Genomic DNA, 24,013 nt, shown 5'->3' on the forward strand with positions numbered 1-24,013 from the left:
GCAAAGTGGAAGGCCCCGACCCATTCACCATTGTGCGAGCCCTGCACAATGCTAATTCCCGCATTTAACGGCGTGCCTTTCTGCCTGACGTATTGGAGCTTGAAAGATGAAAGCAGATAAGTAATTGCTCTCCTGGTTCTTATTCTTCACTGACAACCCATAAATTTAATTTTACACACACGTTCATTTACATTTTCGAGTATATGACATGATAATTGGTGGAATATAACACCTCCATTCCGCCAGATACTGCGCCAGGGGATGATTGACAAGTTGGGTGAATTGAAAGGAACAGAGGCTGAATTGCTTCTCCTGGAAATGATTTTGCGAGGAAGGGATGAAATTAATGAGCATTTACAGGAGGGGTCGAGCCATAAACATGCGCGCACAATAGGAGGCTCCGGAGCAGCGATGCCACTTTGCCATGATGACTTAGCAATACCCTTAGAGACACTGCCAAAAAATTTTTTTACCACACACACTCGTCTCAAATCAGTCCCGCTTTAGATAGATATGAACCAGGAGCCCTGATTGGTGTTTTTAGTAAAGATAAAATTAAGGCCAGAAAGCAGGTTTGGTTTACTTTAGTTTCTATTTGGGTTCAGTTAACACAATGTCATCAGAAATGAGGCTTTTGGTCTCCAGTGGATTTTAAGCTAAAACAATGAATAATCCAAAATTGAGTTGGAAGTTGAGTCAGCAGCTAAGAAACGAAGTGCAGAATAAAGCTACAGACTGGGTGGGGATGAAAAAGCTGCCTCTCCTGAAGGCCATGTAGATCTTTCTAAAGTTTAAACCGCATTTAGAGCTTAAAACAAACCCTGTCCTGTTGTACTGGTAAGCCACAAGAAACCCTTACATTGTCATATAGTCCATACTAGAATTAAGACTAGCAGAGAGAACAGTCAAACTAGCAGAGAGCATCAACTTTGCTGTGAAGTCATATATGAGCTTTATTTGATTAGATAATGTTTGGGACGAATGGACTTCAAAATGTCCATTTGAACAGTTCCCACCCACCCCCATAAAAATAATTGTATATAAATATATATATATATATACAGTGTATCACGAAAGTGAGTACACCCCTCACATTTCTGCAAATATTTCATTATATCTTTTCATGGGACAACACTATAGACATGAAACTTGGATATAACTTAGAGTAGTCAGTGTACAGCTTGTATAGCAGTGTAGATTTACTGTCTTCTGAAAATAACTCAACACACAGCCATTAATGTCTAAATAGCTGGCAACATAAGTGAGTACACCCCACAGTGAACATGTCTAAATTGTGCCCAAATGTGTCGTTGTCCCTCCCTGGTGCCATGTGTCAAGGTCCCAGGTGTAAATGGGGAGCAGGGCTGTTAAATTTGGTGTTTTGGGTACAATTCTCTCATACGGGCCACTGGATATTCAACATGGCACCTCATGGCAAAGAACTCTCTGAGGATGTGAGAAATAGAATTGTTGCTCTCCACAAAGATGGCCTGGGCTATAAGAAGATTGCTAACACCCTGAAACTGAGCTACAGCATGGTGGCCAAGGTCATACAGCGGTTTTCCAGGACAGGTTCCACTCGGAACAGGCTTCGCCAGGGTCGACCAAAGAAGTTGAGTCCACGTGTTCGGCGTCATATCCAGAGGTTGGCTTTAAAAAATAGACACATGAGTGCTGCCAGCATTGCTGCAGAGGTTGAAGACGTGGGAGGTCAGCCTGTCAGTGCTCAGACCATACGCCGCACACTGCATCAACTCGGTCTGCATGGTCGTCATCCCAGAAGGAAGCTGACGCACAAGAAAGCCAGCAAACAGTTTGCTGAAGACAAGCAGTCCAAGAACATGGATTACTGGAATGCCCTGTGGTCTGACGAGACCAAGATAAACTTGTTTGGCTCAGATGGTGTCCAGCATGTGTGGCGGCGCCCTGGTGAGAAGTACCAAGACAACTGTATCTTGCCTACAGTCAAGCATGGTGGTGGTAGCATCATGGTCTTGGGCTGCATGAGTGTTGCTGGCACTGGGGAGCTGCAGTTCATTGAGGGAAACATGAATTCCAACATGTACTGTGACATTCTGAAACAGAGCATGATCCCCTCCCTTCGAAAACTGGGCCTCATGGCAGTTTTCCAACAGGATAACGACCCCAAACACAACCTCCAAGATGACAACTGCCTTGCTGAGGAAGCTGAAGGTAAAGGTGATGGACTAAACCCAATTGAGCACCTGTGGCGCATCCTCAAGTGGAAGGTGGAGGAGTTTAAGGTGTCTAACATCCACCAGCTCCGTGATGTCATCACGGAGGAGTGGAAGAGGATTCCAGTAGCAACCTGTGCAGCTCTGGTGAATTCCATGCCCAGGAGGGTTAAGGCAGTGATAATAATGGTGGTTACACAAAATATTGACACTTTGGGCACAATTTGGACATGTTCACTGTGGGGTGTACTCACTTATGTTGCCAGCCATTTAGACATTAATGGCTGTGTGTTGAGTTATTTTCAGAAGACAGTAAATCTACACTGCTATACAAGTTGTACACTGACTACTCTTAGTTATATCCAAGTTTCATGTCTATAGTGTTGTCCCATGAAAAGATATAATGAAATATTTGCAGAAATGTGAGGGGTGTACTCACTTTCGTGATACACTGTATATATATATATATATATATATATATATATATATATGACAAACAGTAAAATGAACAACTTAAATAGAAATGTAAATATGTAATGTAAAACCTGTAAATAAATATTAGATGTACTGTAGTACCTTGAGTGATGGAGATGTTTTTTTGCCGTGATCCTATAGTGGGGACTCTATCTATTATTCGAAGTCTGAAGGACTGCTGGTGGCTACTGGAGCAGTACTGGTGCATAAGTAAGCACTAGAACTTGCACAAAATAAGCATAAACACAGAGAAAAAGGCAAGAACAAGGTGATCCTGCCGACAAAATAAAGCCTCTCACTCATAGAGTGCGCCAGCTACCGGACAATTACTGCACTACTGGTCTTGGTTTGCTTCTTCTGGAAATTTTAAACAATCGGACCGGACATTTGGTTTTCCAGATTTTGTTTGTTAAATCTGAATTCTGTTAAATGGAGGTCTGCTAAATCAAGGTTATATATTTATATATATATATATATATATATATATATATATATATATATATAGAAAGAGAGAGGGAGGGACGGCCGAGCAGCATAGCCATTGGGAGGTGCACTTGTCAGTGTGCTTTCATTGCCAGTCCCATACCCCAATCAAATTAGAAGGCAGGAGGGCCAGGAAGGGCATCCAGCATAAAAAAACCAAAGCTTTGTGCCAAAGCAGGTATAAACTATGCAAGAATGATCCACTGAGATGACCCCTAAATACAAGAGCAGCTAAAAACAGTCTAAACAACTGACCTAAATATAGTTATACTGAAGTAATGCACAGCTAGGTAACTACACAAGCTAAAATCATGAGACAGGACCAGTATCACCTCTGCACCAGTAAAGTAATACAAGAAGTTAGTTTGCCAAAGTGGTAGGAGCCAAAAGCCTGAGTTCTGGGGGTTTGAGTCCCAGGCTGGGCTCACAAAGACGATATGGCGTAGAGTAAAGCTAGCCATTGGGGGAAGAGATCAAGGGGAATATCAGTGCACCCTTAGTCTTGACAAATAAGAGGGTTGTGCCAGGAAGGGCATCCAGTGTATTAAATAAATAAATTAAAAAAAATAAATGAATATGCAGTTGAATGATCCGCTGTGGCAACCCCTAACGGGAGCAGCCAAACAAAAGCATTCATTCATTCCTTCAGAACCCATGTTAAACACCTCAGATCAAACCAGCATATACTGGTAAAGTACCTTCACCTCTTTATGCATTCCACAGCACAATTCCTTTCCCTTTATCGACAGACAAGTGCTATTAGCACTGCTTGTTTATCCCATTACACCAGACTGGAGCGCTGTTAGATTATCACCTGCACAAATACATGGGCAGGGTTAGAGCAGAAGCAAGAGCCAATTCAATACACCATTTCCTCGTGGCTGATAGGCTAGGTAAAGGGAGGCCCGGGCGTATTAGACGTGTGGAAAAGGCCGGCGGTCGCTGAATGGAGTGAATAATGTGGCCACTTCAGGGGTGGGAACAGTGGTGGCGCTCGCCACAGATACTGTTAAGATAAATAAAATGAGAAATGGAGGGGCAGGCAGTGGTAATTACTTCAGCTGCTTGGCACAGAGAGCTGGTGTGTTAATTAAGGTATAAAGCCTGGTTTGTTCGGGATGGTGTGGGTTTCGGGGATAGTAAGGGAAAGATACAATGCGATTCCACACTTTTCACCACCTTAAAATTCATCTTAATCCCAAACTCCTGGGACAGCAGGTCCTAAAGTCAGACCCTCCACCAAGCTCCTGACCTCACAACTTGTGCCGAGCTGACACTGCTGCTTCACTGTAATTAATAGCCATGGCTGGTCAGGCTTTGTTCAGAGTACAGCTGTTTTACCTTGATACCACCAAACCGAGGTTTACAATACGGCAAAGTGGACTCTCAATTAGGAATGTCCAGATCTTTCTTTTTGTTTCTTAATTATTGGTACGAACATAAGCCAATACTAATACTAATTCAGTAATCGCATTAATGCTCAGGTTGGCATCTGCAGAGACATGATTGGCTATGTCTGATTTATTTATTTAATTACTGTATTAAGATTCTAATACAGTGAATTTCCCCACTGTGGGACTAATAAAGGATTATCTTATCTTATCTTATCTTAATGTCATACTTTACACACTGGTTACACAAGATTAATCAGTTCAAGTCCTTTAATGTCAAACACAGTCATGGACAATTTTGTATCTCCAGTTCAACTCACTTGCACGTCTTTGGACTGTTGGCGGAAACCCACGCAGACATGGGAGAACATGCAAACTCCACACAGAAAGGACCCCGACCGCTCCACCTGGGAATCAAACCCAGGAACTTCTTGCTGTGAGGTGACAGTAGGCTATGTCTGATTAAGATTGAGGACCTTGCTCAAGACCTCCCTTTCTGGAGTGTGTACCTGCCTTGGACCCAGTGTAACTGGACCCACCGTGACCCTGATCAGGATAAAGTAGTGGTGAAAATAAAATAAACATTCTACAAAGATAAACAGTAAATAGTGGCTGGCTGTTTTAAATTGTCCCTGTGTGTGAATGAACTATATTGGTTTACACTATATGGACAAAAGTATTAGGACACCCCTTCTAATTTTGGAACTTATATGTTTCATCCACAATATTTGCTAACAAGTGTAATAAATCATTTAGGGAATTTAGGGAAGGGCCTTTCCTCTTCCAGCATGACTGTGCCCCTGTGGACAAAGCAAAGTTTATGAAGAACTGCCCAGTGGTCTGCACAGACCTCTGCCCCACTGATCAGCTTTGGAATGAACTAGAACATCAATTGAGGCTTCCTTGATGGACATCAGTGCCCAGCTATACAAATGCTTTTTTGATTTTTGAATAAGCACAAATTCCCTCAGATAAACGTCAGAAGAGCTGTTGTTATAGCTGACCATTGGTTATGGTCAGGTCAGCCCTAGCACCAATGTACATGCCAATACAGACAGCAACAAGGACATTAACACATTTAAATTTTTGGCATTTAGCAGACGCTTTTATCCAAAGCGACAGTATACAAGTAATTGAGGGTTAAGGGCCTTGCTCAAGGGCCCAACAGTGGTGGGGTTTAAACCAGCAGCCTTCTGCTTACAAGTCTAGTACCTTAACCACTAGGTTACAACTGCCTACCAACAAGATTCTCCCGCTCTCACACACACACACACACACACACACATGTACATACACACTTAAAGATCATTCGGATTAGAAGATCAATGCGGGTGATCCTCACGACCGGAGTTAAGCAGAGTTAAGTAGATTACAGAACGATTTCCCAAATCAATTTATTGTGTGGCTGAGTAACACCGATGGGAAGTAATGCATTTAAAGTGATGATAAGGTGCATGTAGCTCTGTGTTAGAAGCACTGGAAGGGCAACGGTAATACAATAGACCCTCCGCGCAGATTAATCTCCATGTAGATAATCATGTGTTCGTTCCCATCAATCCATGGAAGGCAGATGTGTAGATGTGTACGTACTACACACGGAGGCCTCCGTGCCAGCCTGGCGGTGCCTTCCGGGGAGCGTAATAAGTCTTAAAAAAAAGAAAAGAAGGCAGGGATGAAGAACAGAAGCAAAAGCTTTCAAATATGAATGAACTCCGGCTAGCCGAGCAAGTGCTCTTGATCTTGCGTCACGCGAGATGAAGCGAGGCCTGAACGTGCTTGTGCCTTTCCGTACTTTTGAATTGAGTTTTTTTTTTTTAACTCGTGTCTGCGCTGGCCACAATTAAAGAGGTGCACCGTGTAGCATTCATGGAAATTTCTGAAAATCTTCCCCCGCTCTGGCTCTCTCTCTGATGTCACAGGTAATAGGGAGAACGTCGGATCCGACTCCTCATCAAATGACACGCGGTAAATTACATGAGCTTCAAGCGGCCCGGCGAATTCTAGTTCATCATTTGGAGAGACTTCTCTCCACCGGGCTACACATATCAGATCTGCCAGTTAGGATCCAATTAACACCCTGGCCAGAGAAATCAGATTGCATGTGTAAGGGCCGCTAGAACTCGTTTATTGCTGCCATGAATCTTCTGTCAGAAGGTAAATTTGTTGCTGCTACTACATCAAAGCGGGGACACCGTGGATCACTTTTTTTTCCCCTTTCCTGCCGCGGGGTTGTACTTTAACTACTTTTGCATCACAATGACCGACTCTGCATGCTGTCCTTCGCAATCTATCCTGCTGAATTTTTTCTCTCTGGGATTGGAAGAAATAACTTTAGAGAAATATGCTAAAGATTTGAACTTTCAAAAGCTGCTCTCGTTTTTTAACCAAGAATAATTTTTGGCCAAGAAAACATTTTCTAATACATTTAAATTATTGTTTTAAGCATTTTTAAAGCAAGAAAACAGTAAAATCAGGTATTTTGCTTGTATTAGCCCAAGAATCGGTCATTTGTCATGATATTTAACAGTATATAATATGGCTTTATCACAAATATTATTTGAAAGTTAATAAGAAAACTTTCTGTATGTATCGAGCACGACCAATTGTAGATAACAAGCTTAAAAAAACAATAAAGCACTGCATGGACGCTAAACTAGACAGCTTTCAAATTAAAATCTTTTTTTAATTTTTAAATAATACACTTTAATCAGGGTACCATGTCATAGGGTGTCACATAATACTCATTTTTCTGCACCTAGGGGAGGTTTATGGTAGTCAGTTCATCCTACACTTGTTTTTAGGTGAAAGGAAATGACCCTTGAGTACCCTAAGGAAGCCCACAAAAAGAAAGCTAGAGGAAATCCAGACAAAGGGATTCAGAAGAAACCCAAACATAGGAATCAAGAAAAACCCAAACTGAGGAATCCAGAGAAAACCCAAACACAGTGATCAAGAGGGAACCCAACCAGAGGGATCCAGACAAAACCCAACCAGAGGGATCCGGACAAAACCCAAACAGAGAGATCAAGAGGGAACCCAACCAGAGGGATCCGGACAAAACCCAAATGTAGGGATCAAGAGGGAACCCAATCAGAGTGATCCAGACAAAACCCAAACATAGCAATCAAGAAGGAACCCAATCAGAGAGATCCCGAGAAAACCCAAACAGAGTGATCAAGAGGGAACCCAACCAGTAAAATCGAGAGAAACCCCAAACAGAGCGATCAAGAGGGAACCCAACCAGAGGGATCCAGACAAAACCCAAACAGAGAGATCAAGAGGAAACCCAACCAGAGGGATCCGGACAAAACCCAAACAGAGCGATTAAGAGGGAACCAAACCAGTAAGATCCAGAGAAAACGCACCCAGAGAGATCCAGTTGTAACCCAACCTGTAGGACCCAGAGGAAACCCACCCTGAAAGACCCACAAAGAGACCTAGTGGAAAAAACACACACAAAGAGCCAGAGGCAACCCAAACAGAACCTGTGGAACTTCTCACAGACAGCGACAGGATGCAAGGATCAAACCCAGATCCCCAGAACCCATGTTGCTGTGTGGCACCCCCCTTCTAGCAGTACCACCATGTCATTCCTGTTTTTTTTTAGGTGGACCAGAAATTAGTACCTAAGACCAAGACCTTACCCGGGCTTAAAACCAGCTTTCAAACTTTCTGAAATGTGTTGAATTTGGGGTGTAAACACATTTCAGAAAGTTTGAAAGTTGGTTTTAAGCCCGGGTAAGGTCTTGGTCTTGGTCTTAGATACTGATTTCTGGTCCACCTAAAAAAAGGAGACGTATATGAGCAAGGTAAATTATAGTATTAAATATTGACTCCACAAAAATACTTGGGTTTTGTTTCAGATATATAGACCTATACTGTTATCACTTATAATAATGTTTAAATAAATATTAAAAGGTTATTTTGTACTATAACTGTACACTATAGACTACAACTTCATGTAGAATTTCCACAGACGGCGTAAAAAAAAGGGCACTTTTCACATGGAACAACTTTATTTCTACATCTCTTCTCCTTGGAGAGCTGGTGTTAATAAATGTTAATGTGAGCATAAGTCTGTATAGATTCTCTTTTTCACATGGTTCCAGTTGGAGGGCTAAGCAGATGAATTTTAAGGAACATGGAGCATGCTTTGATGAGATGACCTTTAAAACGGTGACACCCTGAAGATGGCCCAGTGCTCACGGAACGATTGGGTGGGACATCATGCACTCCTGTGCTTTCCTTTCATCCAGAAATGCGTGCCGGTTTGCTTATCCGACTCTGTAGAAAGGAATCCATGCATAAAGAGGAGTGCAAAAAAACTGAAAAGCGTATGGAGTATTTGCTTACTGAGTTCGGATCTCGACTTAACCAAAGGTCAGGATGTCCAGAGGCAGTTCCTTTCGTCCATGGAAACATGGCATGTCTGTGAGCTCTCGGGCTCAAATCCCTTTTGTTCGTGCTCTCTTTGTGTTTCTTTACCTTGTTAATGGCTCAACGGTGGCACTGGTAGCACTCACAGGCCCTGCTGTGACCAGGGCAGGGGTCAGCGCACCCTCTTTACACACATCCAGAAGGCTTTGCTTGATCACACAACCCCCAACACATAGTCTGCTCTAGAAATCTGGGCACCCTTGGTAAAGACAGGCAATTCGCCTGGTGAATTCACTAAACATTTATTTTAAGAATTTAAATACATTTTATTCATATAAAAATGGACACATCAGCCTTTGATGGTTTGTGACACATATAATGCTTGATGAAAGCTAGAAATGTGAAAACACTTTTTAATACAGAACCAGTATTGACCCTTCAGGATCCTAGATCCTCCCTTGTGGACCTGTTTTCTTCAGCTCAACCCACACGTATAAGGCCAGAGGCCTGGGGTGCTCAGACTAAAAGTCTAATTCTGTTGTCATTAAATGTTTGTTATATATTTTTTGATTATTCTGCTGCTTAAAATTGGTTTTATTCAAAACCTTAACCACTAAGCTACTGCTCTACACAACCAGCAGCTTGAACCAGTGACCTTTCGATTACTAGCCCAGTACCTTAACCACTAGGCTACAACTACCCTCAGACTGGTGCCAAGTGCCATCAGTGTTTGTGATCCTAGTCTGGGATTTAAACCCAGGAATTCAGGTGTGGCTCCTACCATTAGGCCACATGAATTCAAGTGTTTAGCTTGGCAGAGGTCACCAAATGTATGGTAGTATGTCATGGAATCCATAATACAATCCATCTTATCTAGTCTTATGGCATTTGGGAACAATATCCTGGAACATTACAGCTCCACCCTACTTAACATTTGCACTTGAGTTGGCAAAGAGCTCTACTTTTGTCTCATCTTACCATAGAAGGTCTCATCATTATTATCATCTCCGCTTATCCATATCAGGGTCTCAGGGGCAACAGGGCAAGCAACTGTCCCCCGAAACCTCTACCAGCTCCTCCAATGGAATGCCCAGGCGTTCCCAGGCCAGCCGGGAGATAAGTTAAGCCAAAAAAAATCATTTGTTGGCATAAAAGCACCATCTTTTTGGTGGATTTTTGCCTCCAAAACCATCTTCGTCAAAAAGTATGGAGGCAAAAGTGTTTAATAAAGTGCTAGCTATTGCCCAACAGCAGTGGTGGGGCTTGAACCAGCGACCCTCTGATCACTGGTCCAGTACCTTAACCACTAGGCTACATCTTCCCAGCATCCATGTGGGTCTGGATTCTCATTGGTAACTTCAAAGTGTTCAAGTATGTAATAGCACTGCAATAAACTTGCACCCAGTGTTCACAGTCATCGGGATAAACAGTTACTGGTGTGCCAATAATTCTGGAGTGGACTGTGCCAGCCTGCATTGTGAATTCATATTCATATTTATACCTTACATGTGTCAGCTCTGGCTCTGGCACTTTTAATTGCCACCACAGTAACCAGGATGAGATGATTAGGTGCCACCATAGAGAACGGCAAACAAGCCAACACGCTTAGAAATGCAGAATGACAAGTGAGCTGATCTGGCAGGGACACTACTGTCAGGCGTGTGGCCTCCCTGTAATCCGCCTTCCCTTTTCATCCCCGCCGCTGTTTTATTTGTGTTTTAAATGTCAGTGTAGAGAACGCGGAGGAGATATTGCCGATGCGGTGAGAGCTACAGAGATGCGAGAGGGCTGTTGTGTGCCTTGGGAAATCCTTGTAAGCAGTGTGGCGAAGGCGCAGGGATTTACGGGAGAGAAATAGGTGTTTATTGAGTGCTCCCGTGGGCTTACTGGGTAATAATAGACCTGTCACATTACGCAAATGTGGAAAAGCAGCTTGTGTGCACGTCAACAGCCTGAGATGCAACGGCGGCTGGAATTAGTCAGACGAGAGCCTTTAGACACTAATACGAGTAATTAAAACTGCACGCCGCGGCACTTAGATGCCAGCGCGGTAAATAATTTATGGGATGTGATGTATGGATGGTTTTCCTTCCTCCTGAGAAGAAAACGCTGGGATTTGTCAGTGTCCTCACAGACTTTCGTTTACTTAAATGAGGTGAACTTACACACTGCTGAGCAAGTGCTAGAACATTGCAGTTCAATTTAGGCAATGCGCATTGAGGTGTAAATAAAATAGATAATAAATAAATAATAAGATTTAAAGCCTAAAGCTCTGCTTGCATGTGCTAAGTCTTTTTTTTCTTCCTGTAATAAAATGTTTGTCTTTTTCCAACATTAGATGCTTGGAATGAAATGAAATAAACATGGAATGAGGAATATTAAAGAAAGGAACTAATGTTAATGTCTGTTTGTTCAGTAGTTACATTTGAAGTTAAAAGGTTACATACACTTGTATAGGAAGGTAAAAGTTCTAAAGCATTTCTAAATGCTTCTTGCATGTAAAGCTCACTCTACCGTGGACAGTGTGCATTAACCTTTTCCTTTTTATAAATAAAATACCTGTTTTTTAGCACAAGGTGACAGTTTGATTTTCTTTCTAGCCTTGACAAAGAGACCACTGTTCCATGCATTTCATATATTGAGACAAAACTTGTACTAATGATTTTGGGACCTCAATTAGCATAGAAAATACATATTTATGGTCGACTGGGTGCCCCCAGTAGGCACGATTGGCATGAGTGGGGTCTTTGACGCTGTGTAAGGACCCAGGTTAGTACCCTGAGGTGCCTGTACAGAAATAGAGGAATGTGGAGATCAGTGTCCAACACAAGACTGGCCTCATGTGCGAGTCCACCGAAGTATTGGTGAGTAAGAGGAGGTGCGTGGACTGTGCATACATCAAAGGGAGCGTATGTCAGACGAATATGCTCTCCTATGATGCGATCGGGATCCCCACCCCACACCGAGCAAGCATAACATTATGACCACTGACAGGTGAAGTGAATAACACTGATTATCTCTTCATCTTGGCACCTATTAGTGGGTGGGATATATATATTAGGCAGCAAGTGAACATTATATCCTCAAAATTGATGTGTTAATAGCAGGAGAAATGGGCAAGCGTAAGGATTTGAGTGAGTTTGACAAGGGCCAAATTGTGATGGCTAGATCTCCAAAACTGCAGCTCTTGTGGGATGTTCCCGGTCTGCAGTGGTCAGTATCTATCAAAAGTGGTCCAAGGAAGGAACAGTGGTAATGCCTGATCAGTGTAAAAAGCAACAGGTAGATACATCTGTATTATTTTTACCAAATAAAAGGAAAGATTTTGCATGCAATCAGTTCCTTATTAACAATGTTGATGTACTTATGACATTCAAAATATGAACCTTATAGAGACCAGGCCCTAGTCTAAAAGTTTCTTTCCCAATGCCTGCAGCCCACTAATACTGAAATCTAAAGACGTTAATTTAGCAAGACCCACCAGTACTCATTAAATACAGCTTGTAGACATGACTCGACAAGTTCCCGATTCATATTGACTCGTACGGCTAACATGAGGCAAGGAAGCAGTAAGCAAATGTAAATATTAAATATTTACTGTTCTCGGGTGTTATTAGAATCAGATCCTCATTTCTAGCCCAACAGTTGTTCTTCAACCAATATTGCTCTGCCTCATCTGAAGTATTGTGCTGTGTGTGTGCTAATTTGCAGTCACTCTGTGTGCCTGGAATCTATTCTCTAAGTATACACAGCACTGGGGAAATTCAATAGGCTGAGCATATTCAATACCTCATCTGGCTCCACTTGTGTTTCAGTGCTAATGTCTGATGGAAAATACAGTATATACAATGTTATACATTTTGGAAAACAAATGTACATTTGTAGTGATGAGTTCAACGACCCTGATTTACTAAAGACCAGCATGTATAAAAACCCGATATAATACAGAGAGGTACCTTGTAACTTAACGTCCCCTAAACTTAAAATCTTTAAAACTCAACGTCCTTCATCGACAATTTTGTACCTCAACGTGAACTCAACATTTTCAGTTTTTTTTTTTACATTTATTAATTTAATTTCAAATTAACAATGAACAGTTGCTTTGTTCAGCGCTCGGCTTGAGCAGTACGGTAAAACGTCATCAAAGTGTGCATATGAGAGGAATCAGCTCCACATGTATCTGTGTTTAGCTGGATTTTCCTCACTGTTTCACTTTAAACTTGTGTTACAGCTCGGGGTTGTAAGAAATTGTAAGAATCAGCTTTTAATTTCAGTGTTTTTATATTATATTTGTGTTATTTTCAGTGTATAAGTGTCAAAACAACCCCTTTTTTTAACATTAGCCTAAAATATATTGTTTGTTTATTTATTAGGATTTTAATGTCATGTTTTACACTTTTGGTTACATTCATGACAGAAACGGTAGTTACTCATTACACAAGAATCATCAGTTCACAAGGTTATATCAAACACAGTCATGGACAATTTTGTATCTCCAATTCACCTCACATGTCTTTGGACTGTGGGAGGAAACCGGAGCTCCCGGAGTAAACCCACGCAGACACGGGGAGAACATGCAAACTCCACACAGAAAGGACCCGGACCGCCCCACCTGGAGATCAAACCCAGGACCTTCTTGCTGTGAGCAGCTGTGCCGCCCCCTAAAATATATGTAAGCCCACAAAACCATGGAACACATTAACAGGTTTCCCATACATCCTTATGGGAAAAAATACCTTGAAACTCAATGCCTTTTCAATGCCAGAACCAATTGACGCTGAGGTTCAAGGTACCACTGTAATAATATCAGTAAGAAGGCCGATTTATGAACAGACTTTAGGAAGGACTGCATTTTTCAAATAAATATGGTGGTGTCTGTGCAAATAGATTTTTGGACCCTAGCAGAATGATTGTTGTTTCTTACTTTATTATTTAATTAGGATTATAACATCATGTTTTACACACTTTGGTTACATTCATGACAGGTAGTTTAATGTCAAACACAGTCATCTACAATTAACCTCACTTTGGACTGTAGGGGGAAACCGGAGCTCCCGGAGGAAACCCACACAGACACAGGGAGAACATGCAAACTCCATACAGAAAGGACCTGAACCGCTTCAACTGGGAATCGAACTCAGGACCTTCATGCTGTGAGGCGACAGTGCTACCCACCAAGCCACCATGCTATTATTATGGTGTTTCTAGCTGATTGCATGTGCAAAAGACGGACACTAATCTGATGCGCAATTTGCCCAATGCTGTAGTTTTCCACAACTGTCAACATTTTAATTTTAAAAAAGGCAAATGTAATGTATACTCTGCCTTCTGTCCATGGTTGGTCAATTTGGTCCATAGTATTCTTTCTAACGTATTAGCACTTATAGTCAGTGTCACTGGCTGACGAATTGAACCAAATCTGTTGATTAGGAAAAAAGTCCTACCACACCCTGCCTGATTGATAATGTACAGTAATTTTAAAATAATAATAAAAAAATGAACCAGTACAATGTAAAAGAAAGAAACATGCTGAAACTGCATTTACTCACCATGTATGATCTATGTTCTATATTCTTTATGCCCAGTTCTCACCCTTGCTAGCTGTGTGACGGCACTTTTTAAAAAATCTGAATCTGCTTTGTTTATCAGAAAATTTTAAAACCTTCTTTACCTCTTGGATGGTGAAGTTATTCTTAGTAACCTAAGAACACAAGATTCATGGGGCAGTTATTCTTATTATTCATGGTGCAGTTATCTCCCCCCCCACCTCTCCGGGCGGCACGGTGGCTAAGTGGGTAGCACTGTCACCTCACAGCAAGAAGGTCCCGGGTTCGATCCCCAGGTGGGGTGGTCCAGGTCCTTTCTATGTGGAGTTTGCTTGTTTTCCCCATGTCTGCGTGGGTTTCCTCCGGGTGCTCCGGTTTCCTCCCACAGTCCAAAGACATGCAAGTGAGCTGAATTGTATATACAAAAATTGTCCATGACTGTGTTCGGTACTGATGAATCTTGTGTAATGAGTAACTACAGTTTCTATCATGTAACTGAAGAGTGTAAAACATGACTTTAAAATCCTAATAAAAGAAAGAACCCCCCATGGCAGGTAACCAGACCCCTTCTACTTGACTGTTTTAGTGAACCAGTGCTGTTTATGCCCATTTTGGTAAAACACGACCTGACATGCAATCTGAATAATGTGACTGATCCCTATGAGAGATGTGTTCGCACCCTTTGCCAAGCTTATCTTTCACTACTACATAATTAGTCAGACCGGGGGTGTGACTCACATGGAAGGTGTCGCCATTGTTATACTCTGTGAAAATATTAACAACGAGGGTTCACGGCAGTTTCCCCCTTTTTTAATTAAATGTACAGAGTAGTAATGAGGTAAACCACTAATCCCTTATAGCACTTATTAGCAGGGGAAGTGCGCGCACTCTCACACTTCAGCTTGAACCTAAAAACACAGAGCCCGGCATGTCAAGCGCTTACATAATGCTGAGCGGGAAAATGAAGGCTGCGTTTGTGTTGAAAGCTACGGCGGGAGAGTTTCTGTGACAGGGATGGAGTAAACAGCTCTAGTAAGAAGAAAAGCATCATGCACAATGCTGCGTGACCTTTATCAAATCACTGACAACAGAAATAGAGCGCTGCAGGAATCAATATGGCAAATTATCTCACAGGAGTTCAAATGGCAGCTAGTTAGAATACACTACATTATACAAACGCCTTCTGCTGGCTGCCAGTCATGCAAGCGTTTTTTATTCCCAACGTAAACCTCCCATTAATCAATCTGTTTGTGGCAGGATTTTTTTCTAGATAGCATGTATATTAGCATAATCACACACACACTGTGTTTAGCTTTATGGTTCATCTTGCTTAGCAAGCATTTTTTGCCTTCTAAACAGCAGACAGAACAGATATGATTTAATTGATATGCTAATTATGTAGGATGTGTAAACTACTATTTTTTACACAAAATATCAGAATTACTCACAATTCATTTTATTTTATTAGGAATTTATGATTTTATTGTATTTTATTTTTACAAAAAATTTTCTCCCCCTTTTTCTCCCACTTTAGCGCATCCAATTTCTGCCAGTCAGTCATCCTGTCACTAATGCTGGTCCCTACTCCTGATTGGGGAGGACGAGGCTGCTCCACGCTCCCTCCGACACGTGCACAGCAATCGAACATCTTATCACCTACACTTGACGAGTGCAGTGCAGTACAGCGCTGTGTACGGAGAGCCACACCCTCTTACGCACTCCTTCCCCATCTCCGTGCAGGCACCACCAACCAGCCAGCAGAGGTCATAATCGTAGTAGTCTGAGAGAGAGTCCCCATCCGGCTTAGTCCCGCCCCTTATCTGAACAACAGGCCAACCGTTGTTCGTGTGGCCGCTCAGCCTCAGCCGGCAGGCAGAGCCAAGATTCGATACGATGTATTCGAGATCCCAGCTCTGGTGAACAGCATGTGTTTTTACCGCTGTGCCACCTAAACGGCTATGATTTTATTGTGATTTTTTTTTATACACTTTGATAACATTCATGACAGGTTACACAAGATTTATCAGTTCAAGTTTTTTTTCCCTCTTTTTCTCCGATTTGTCACCCAATTTTCTCTCCTAATCTAGTCGTATCCAATTACCCTGATTGCGTTACGCTTCACCTCTAACGATACAACCCTCCACTGCTGACTGAGGAGCTTCAAAACTGACACACGCCCCCTCCAACACGTGCAGTACAGACTGCATCTTTTCACCTGCACGAAGCAAGTTCATATATGGATCAGCCTTGAGCATGGAGAGCCACACCCTGATCAGCATTATTCCCCAACTCTGTGCAGGCGCCATCAATCAGCCAGCAGGAGGTCGTAATTGCACCAGTTATGAGGAACCCTGGTCCAGCTCATCCCATCTCTGAAAAACAGCCAATTGTTGTTCATGTGGCCGCTCAGCCCAGCCGGATGGCAGAGCTGAGATACGATACGATGTATCAGTTCAAGTTTTTAATGTCAAACACAGTCTTGGACAATTTTGTATCTCTAATTCACCTCACTTGCATGTCTTTGAATGTAGGAGAAAACCGGAGCTTCCAGAGGAAAACCATGCAGACACGTGAAGAACATGCAAACTCCACACAGAAAGCACAGAAGTGACAGAATTTTAAAAAAATATATTTTGTTAGTAATATTTCTTATTAATAACAAATTAAAGGGTTTATTTTTTACACAGATGATTTATTCCAAATGTTTCCAAGCTGAATCTGCAGTTTAAAGGTTGCGTTCGACTCATTAATTCCACTGTCGCCTCACAGCAAGAAGGTCCTGGGTTCGATCCCCAGGTGGGCCGGTCCGGGTCCTTTCTGTGTGGACTTTGCATGTTCTCCCTGTGTCTGTGTGGTTTTCCTCTGGGTGCTCCGGTTTCTTCCCACAGTCTAAAGACATGCAAGTGAGGTGAATTGGAGATACTAAATTGTCCATGACTGTGTTTGACAATAAACTTGTGAACTGAACTGTCATGAATGTAACCAAAGTGTAAAACATGACATTAAAATCCTTATAAACAAACACTGTTGCTTTCATCTTTTGATTAAAAATACTTTTTACTTAAAAAGACTAAAACGAGAAATGAATTTAAAACCAACCCAAGTGTATAAGTGTGTGTGTGTGTGTGTTTGAGAGAAGGGCAGACCTGACAGATTGAGAGTTTCAGTGACAAGTCCAGAATTACATTGCCAAATCAAACAGACTGGTGGAACAGAGGAAATCTTTTTTTGCGAGCGCCATGTATTATGGATGGACTTAAGAGATTAACAGGAGCCGCTCACCTGCAGTGGACGCTGTTTGTCGTTGTTCTTTGGAGACTTCAGGCCGCTGCCTGGTTGCTGTAAGAGTAATTGCCTTGCTGCTTGAAGGGCCTGCAAAGAGAGTAGAAAGAGAGAGGCGAAATTAGATTTCTTTTTGTCTTTCTGAGGTCCGACGGCACCGTTGACACTAAAGAAAAGAGCCGATAGAGTCCCACAAGTCCTACCTATTTTTGTTGTTTTTATGAAAGTGAAGCCTGGAACACCGGGCAAACATTCTACATTTTTCATGAGCCGTGATGAAGAATAAATACAGTTTTTCTAAAGTACCCGTGGAGTGTGTGTGTGTGTGTGTGAGGGGGGGATAAAAAACCAGTGAGCGCGTCAGTAGAATTGACCTGTCTAGTGTGTGCTCAACTGAAATACCCACTTCTCTGCAAATTACCAGCCCATTTGCATATTCATAATATCAATTTGAAGTAGAGGCAGGCGATGTGAAGTGTTCCTACAAGCTGTAATTAAAGTTGACAAAATCAACATCAGATTACCTTAGGAGTGAATTAACAAGGAGCCGAGGTTTTACACTCTGCATTAGTGCTGCTTATGAGCAGAGGAGGAGAAAATGGGCTTTCTGGGCCTAATCATGCCGACTGCCTACTGTGCCTTCTTGGAGGGGAAAACCGCTACCTGACGTTCCAAAAATGGCAAAGACTGAGAGGGAGGGTTGGCAGAAGAAGGATGCAAGGTGTTATCTTAGTACTTTACCCAAACCCTTGCCTGCTATAAGATCCTAGTAAGGTGGCACTAAGGTTACCACTCTTTACGACTGTACCCTTTATTTAGTGCTGAGAGTTGACAGATCCCTACACAACAAGCACTGTCCATGTGTGACATGACTATTACACTTTAGTAAGTGTAAGTGATATGCACTTTTCTTGCTTGTTTGTTTTCACAGCCAATTTAGACATCATGCACTGTATGGATAAAAGTATGTAGAAACCCCAGCAAATCACTGAACACAGGTGTTTTAGCCACACCCACTGCCAACAGGTGTGTCAAATTAATAATATATAAATGATCTTTCTGGCCCTGTGAGCCCTGCCCTCAACTCCACTAAACACTTTTGGAATGAATTGGATTGGTGACTGTGAGCCAGATCTTCTCATCCAACCCCACCCTGACCTCACAAATGCTCTTTGGCCTGAATGGCCCCAAAAATCCCAGAAAATATAAGAGTAAATGCTGTTTGAGTTTTATTCTTTAATAATGCACATGAATTTGGAATGGCGTGACCTAGAGCTCAAGGTCGGATGTCCACAAAGTTTTAAGTATACACGTGTATACATATAGATTATACATGTGTCTAATAGAGTGGCCAGTGAGTGAACACGGTATTTTAAAAACTCCAGCAGCGCTGCTGTGTCTGATCCACTCATCCACCACCATGTCAGTGTCACTGCAGTGCTGAGAATCATCCACCACCTAAACAATACCTGCTCTGTGGTGGTCCTGACCATTGAAGAACAGCATGAAAGGGGGCTAACAAAGCATGCAGAGAAACAGATGGACTACAAAGTGCTTCTATATGGTAAGTGGAGCTGATAAAATGGACAGTAAGTATAGAAACAAGGATGTGGTTTTAATGTTATGGCTGATCAATGTATATGGGCAACATATAAAAGACAGGGGTAGCCTAGTGGGTAGAGTTATTGGCTATCAATTGGAAGACTGAAAGTTCAAATCCCAGGTTTGCCACTGTTGTGCCCTTGAGCAAGGCCCTTAACCCTCTCAGCTCCATGGTCGCCGTACAGTGGCTGACCCTGCGCTCTGACCTAGCATTTAAATAAGCTGGTATATGCAGAAGAATCATTTCATGGTACATATGACAAATCAAGGCGTTCTATTCTTACAATTACAAACCGAAAAGGTAACAGTTTAAACCCATGAACGCAAATGCAAGTCGCCATCACTTGCGTAAGCCTTAATTTGATTGGTTATAATAGCTTTAACCAACAAAACTGTGGTCCATGATAGTTTATTTATTCATTTTGTTGGAATAGCTAAAGATATGATACGTTAAGTGACAAGTGAGGGTGGTTGGAGTTGCTAGGGGGAGAATGTAGGAGATCTAATATGTTGTAAATATACATTTTATAGAAATGTAGTATGATGGCTATGATAAGACTTTTTACTATTTTATTTTAGTGGGATGTTGAAGTTTACCACCCTGCTCATCACCTGTAGCAGCTTAAATTCTTTACATGGATTAATAGGGGATTTAAAAATGTGTGGAACTATATTTGGAACTGATATTTTATATCAGTATAGTTGTTTGTCAGCCTGGTATAACTGTGCAGAACAGTGCATATACAAGTGCATATTGTTGTCAAGTATTGTGATATGTTATTTGCAAACTATGTCTACCAAATCAGAGCAACAACAGCCAAAAATACTCCTAAACAAAACAATACGTTCACAGGTGTCTCTTCAGGTGCAGAGAAAAACGATCTGAGGTGTAGAGATGGAAAAGAAACACTGCCTTGGATAAAAAGTGACACTTTGTCTTGCAGATTCAAGAGCTTGTTTTATTTTCTGCTGCTTGCCTGTATCCATGACAACAGCTGCCTTGACAGGATGTGCATATGGCATTGCTCTGCCAGCTGGTGAAAACAATGTTTGAACTAGTGCATTGAGATGCTGAGCAAACAGGACCAGAGAGGAAGAATGGTGTTGTGGAGAGAGTGAGGCGAGCGAGCGAGACAGAGGGAGAGAGAGAGAGTTGCCATGTCTTAACCCTCTGGGAAGGCAGCCATCCCCCTGATCAATTATGAAAAGAGAGAACGAGGAGCTGCCACTGTCTGTCTGGAGAAGGCTCGGAGGAGCCAGGCTCACGGAGCCCCCGGTAAACAAACACAACAGAGTGGCGCTGGGTCCTAACAGCATCGATCTGTCTCCTCACACACATGCGCGTCATGCAGCCACCGGCGTGGCCTGCAGAGACGCTGGGACGGCATTCTTCACAACCTCCACTTATACCTGAAGTCAGGAGTGTGTGGCCAAAAATTCTGTACTTGGAGACATTTGATGATACATAACGTGAATTGCAATGTTTAGTTTTAATAAAATGGCATTGAGAGAATAAAGCTATTGATAAATGTATCTGTAATTAAAAAGAAAAAAATCAGCTACAAGTTCAACAATTACATAAATAAATTAAAAAAATAAAATAAATAAATCCCTTTATTGTCATTGCAATTAAAATACAACAGAATTTTCTATGCAACTTCATACATATGTGTGTGTGTGACATGCTGCCAAATACACACTAAAACCATAAAATACACACAACAATTAAGTCCTTATATATTAAGGCATAAAAGTATAAAAAGCCCTTAACCGTCTTGGCTCCAGAAGTGCCGTACAATGGCTGACCCTGCGGTCTGATCCCAGCATTCAAACAAGTTAGGATGTGCAAAGAAATAATTTTGTTGCATTTGTATATGAATATATGAGAAATAAAGGCATTCTATTCTAGTCTATTCTATACTAAACTGATAATCAGAGGGTTGCTGGTTCAAGTCACCGCCAAGTTGCCATGTTGGATCCTGAGCAAGACCCTTAATCCTCATCTGCTTGATTTACATTTGGTCACAATTATAGGATGCTTTGGATAAAAGTGTCTAAACTAAATGCCTTACATGTAAATGACTTGAGCATATTGTGGCAATACCAGTGAATACGCAAAATTCATTTAAAAATGAATAAAGATACATTACACACTGTATGATGTAAAATACGTATATATACAATACAGCAGCAGCAGTAAAGATTTTACCATTTAGGCACAACACCAGTAGTGATATTAAACATTTAATTTACGCTCTTTGTGTTACTAAACAGTGTGGTTAGAAGTTTGTTGTATCTCTGTCATATCACTGTATTGCACATATCCCAAGGGTCTGCTGATGCTGCCTATCAAATGTCTGGAGTCTGGAGAAATTGTCTGTATTCCTCATTGGTCTTTTTAATGTTGAATTGATTGATTGGTTCTGGTGCTCGCTGAGCCTTTAGACGCATGAGTGACTTCCAAGCAACATCCAAACTTGCTCCAAGTCTCGAGTCATTACTGGTGGAGATTCGTGGTGGAGATTGTAAATTGCAGGAGATTTCACGCCCATCCAAGCGTTGATTGTGATTGTGGGGCTTTGTCGGACGCCTAATGGGCTTAGCACAACAATTAGCAGAGGGAAAATGTTTATCTGAGCTGAGATCAATACAGACTCGCTGTCCTTGGGTGAAGGGCAAAGTCAAAGAAGTCATTCAATAAGGGTTCGGGTACAGAAGTGTGGTACGTTATAGAAGAGTTTAACAGCTTTAGCATTCAAGCTCTATGCAAGAACACACTCTGTTTTAGCACCTGATGCTATAAAATGACCGTTTCCTGATTAACTGATATGCTCTTCAAATGTATTCCTGCTTATATTTAGTAAGCATTGTTAAGTTACTGCTCTGGAAAATATGACAACATAATTTGCATATTGTGATGCTTTACAGAATAAACTTGGTGAATCTGGTGGCAGCAGCAGATGTTCTGGCAACCTGGTTGTGATACTTAATTTTGGTCACTGGAACCACTGTAAGGTTTTCTCTGGGTACTCTGGTTTCCTCAGACTTTCCCACACATGCATAAGGTGGACTGGTGGATTGACTGCATGAATTAAATAAATAATTGTGTGAATGTGTTGCCCAGTGCTGGGTTGATCAACTGTTTAGCACGTGTCCTATTCAAGTCACTGGTGCTAGAAGATAGTTTTCTTCTTAAACCTTTTATACTAGTACTAGATCAAGCTTTGATTTTTCTTAAGCACTTTTTATCTTGTTTTTTACCTAATTTATTGTCTAGTACTTTTGGCAGACAAAAGTGTCCTCTAATGGGGACAACAGGTCTAAGTTAAGCAGAATAAGGCATAACAAAGTCAAAATTTAATGTCCTTTTAATGTGACTGCAGGGTCTCGTGGGGTTTAATTGACTCTCCAGGCCACCCAATGAGGATGGGGGTCCCTGCTGAGTCTGGTTCACTAAGTCACTGTCGCCCTTGGCTTGCTCAACAGGGTATTTTGCTCTGTCAGTCCTGGATTCTGTAAAATTGCTTTGAGACAATGTCTATTGTAAAAGGCATGCTATTGGGTAGAGCTTTGGGCTATCAACTGAAAGGTTGAGAGTTCAAATCCAGCTCTGTCATGCAGCCACTGTTGGGCCTTTGAGCAAGGCCCTTAACCCTCTGAGCTCCAGAGATCTGCTCTTAATATTCATCCCTGCTGACGTAGGCAGGCCGACCAAAGCGGAGGAGGTCCCACATAGAGGTATGCACAAAGCTCCATCAGCTATCATGAAACTTCAGCACTGAGGTAAAACCTAAACTACACACCATAACTTCGTTGAAAGCCCAAACGCCCAAAAAACCTGGATTCCAACCTGTGTTACAGTCTGCTAGCAATGCCCGCTGCTGCTGCCATCCATTAATGCACACATTGTATAAACAGCACAATGTGCTGCATTCCTCAGAGCTACGAGCTCAGGATCCCTGGCTGGAACATAAATAACAAGGTCCTCAGGAACATGTTTGATGTTGATATCCATCTCCGAGGACCCAGAGAAAAGAAACACATTGGCGTACACCCACATGCGCGTACACACCCGCGTCCACCTACACGCCGGGACGCGAGCACGCTGCGGCTCGGGATCCTTATGAAAATAAGTTTCGGCCCAAATGGATCTGCCGTAATTGGTTTCAGATAGTGAGGTCAGAAGAAAGCCGATACGGACAACTCGGAGAAACACGAATGTTTATACAGGCTACGTTAACAGCCGAGCAGAGCTCACCGGAGAGGCAGCGAGAGACGGGTGAAAGGAACACATGTCAGCTATCCCCCCCACCTTCGTATGGTCTGTGTTTAGACTTAATACAGTGGTAATAAAAAACACATCACAAAGCACCTTTGTGAGAACCGTTTCTTGGTCTAAAACAAGCATGAAATAAATTAGCAGTAAGCCGCAGTTTGGCACATCATTACAAACACGTCACTGTTCTTCCAGACCACCACTTGTACCGCTCCTTAATACCCCCATACAGCCTGCATAGCTGTGACTAAACATATTAAAACAAAACACAAACAGGGATGATATAGCGTGCAAGATGAATTACCTCCTGAGGGTCAGAGCTAGTTGACTTGTGTGAGAAGAAAATACATAATACACAAGCGATGTGGATTCTTGGGGATGACAAGG

At 42.0% G+C, this 24,013-nt stretch overlaps 1 protein-coding gene across 1 annotated transcript in view; it reads right to left on the minus strand.

The window, feature by feature from the left end:
• The window catches only part of foxp2 (forkhead box P2), a 163,193-nt gene that overhangs the window by 51,634 nt on the left and 87,546 nt on the right, over window positions 1–24,013 (minus strand). Inside the window, exon 3 of the mRNA XM_063006393.1 lies at window positions 17,749–17,838. Within this exon, the coding sequence (XP_062862463.1) occupies window positions 17,749–17,838 (90 nt within the window). The remainder of the gene's footprint in view (window positions 1–17,748; window positions 17,839–24,013) is intronic.

Source organism: Trichomycterus rosablanca, chromosome 1 (genome assembly GCF_030014385.1).
Source record: "Trichomycterus rosablanca isolate fTriRos1 chromosome 1, fTriRos1.hap1, whole genome shotgun sequence".
Taxonomy (NCBI): Eukaryota; Metazoa; Chordata; class Actinopteri; order Siluriformes; family Trichomycteridae; genus Trichomycterus; species Trichomycterus rosablanca.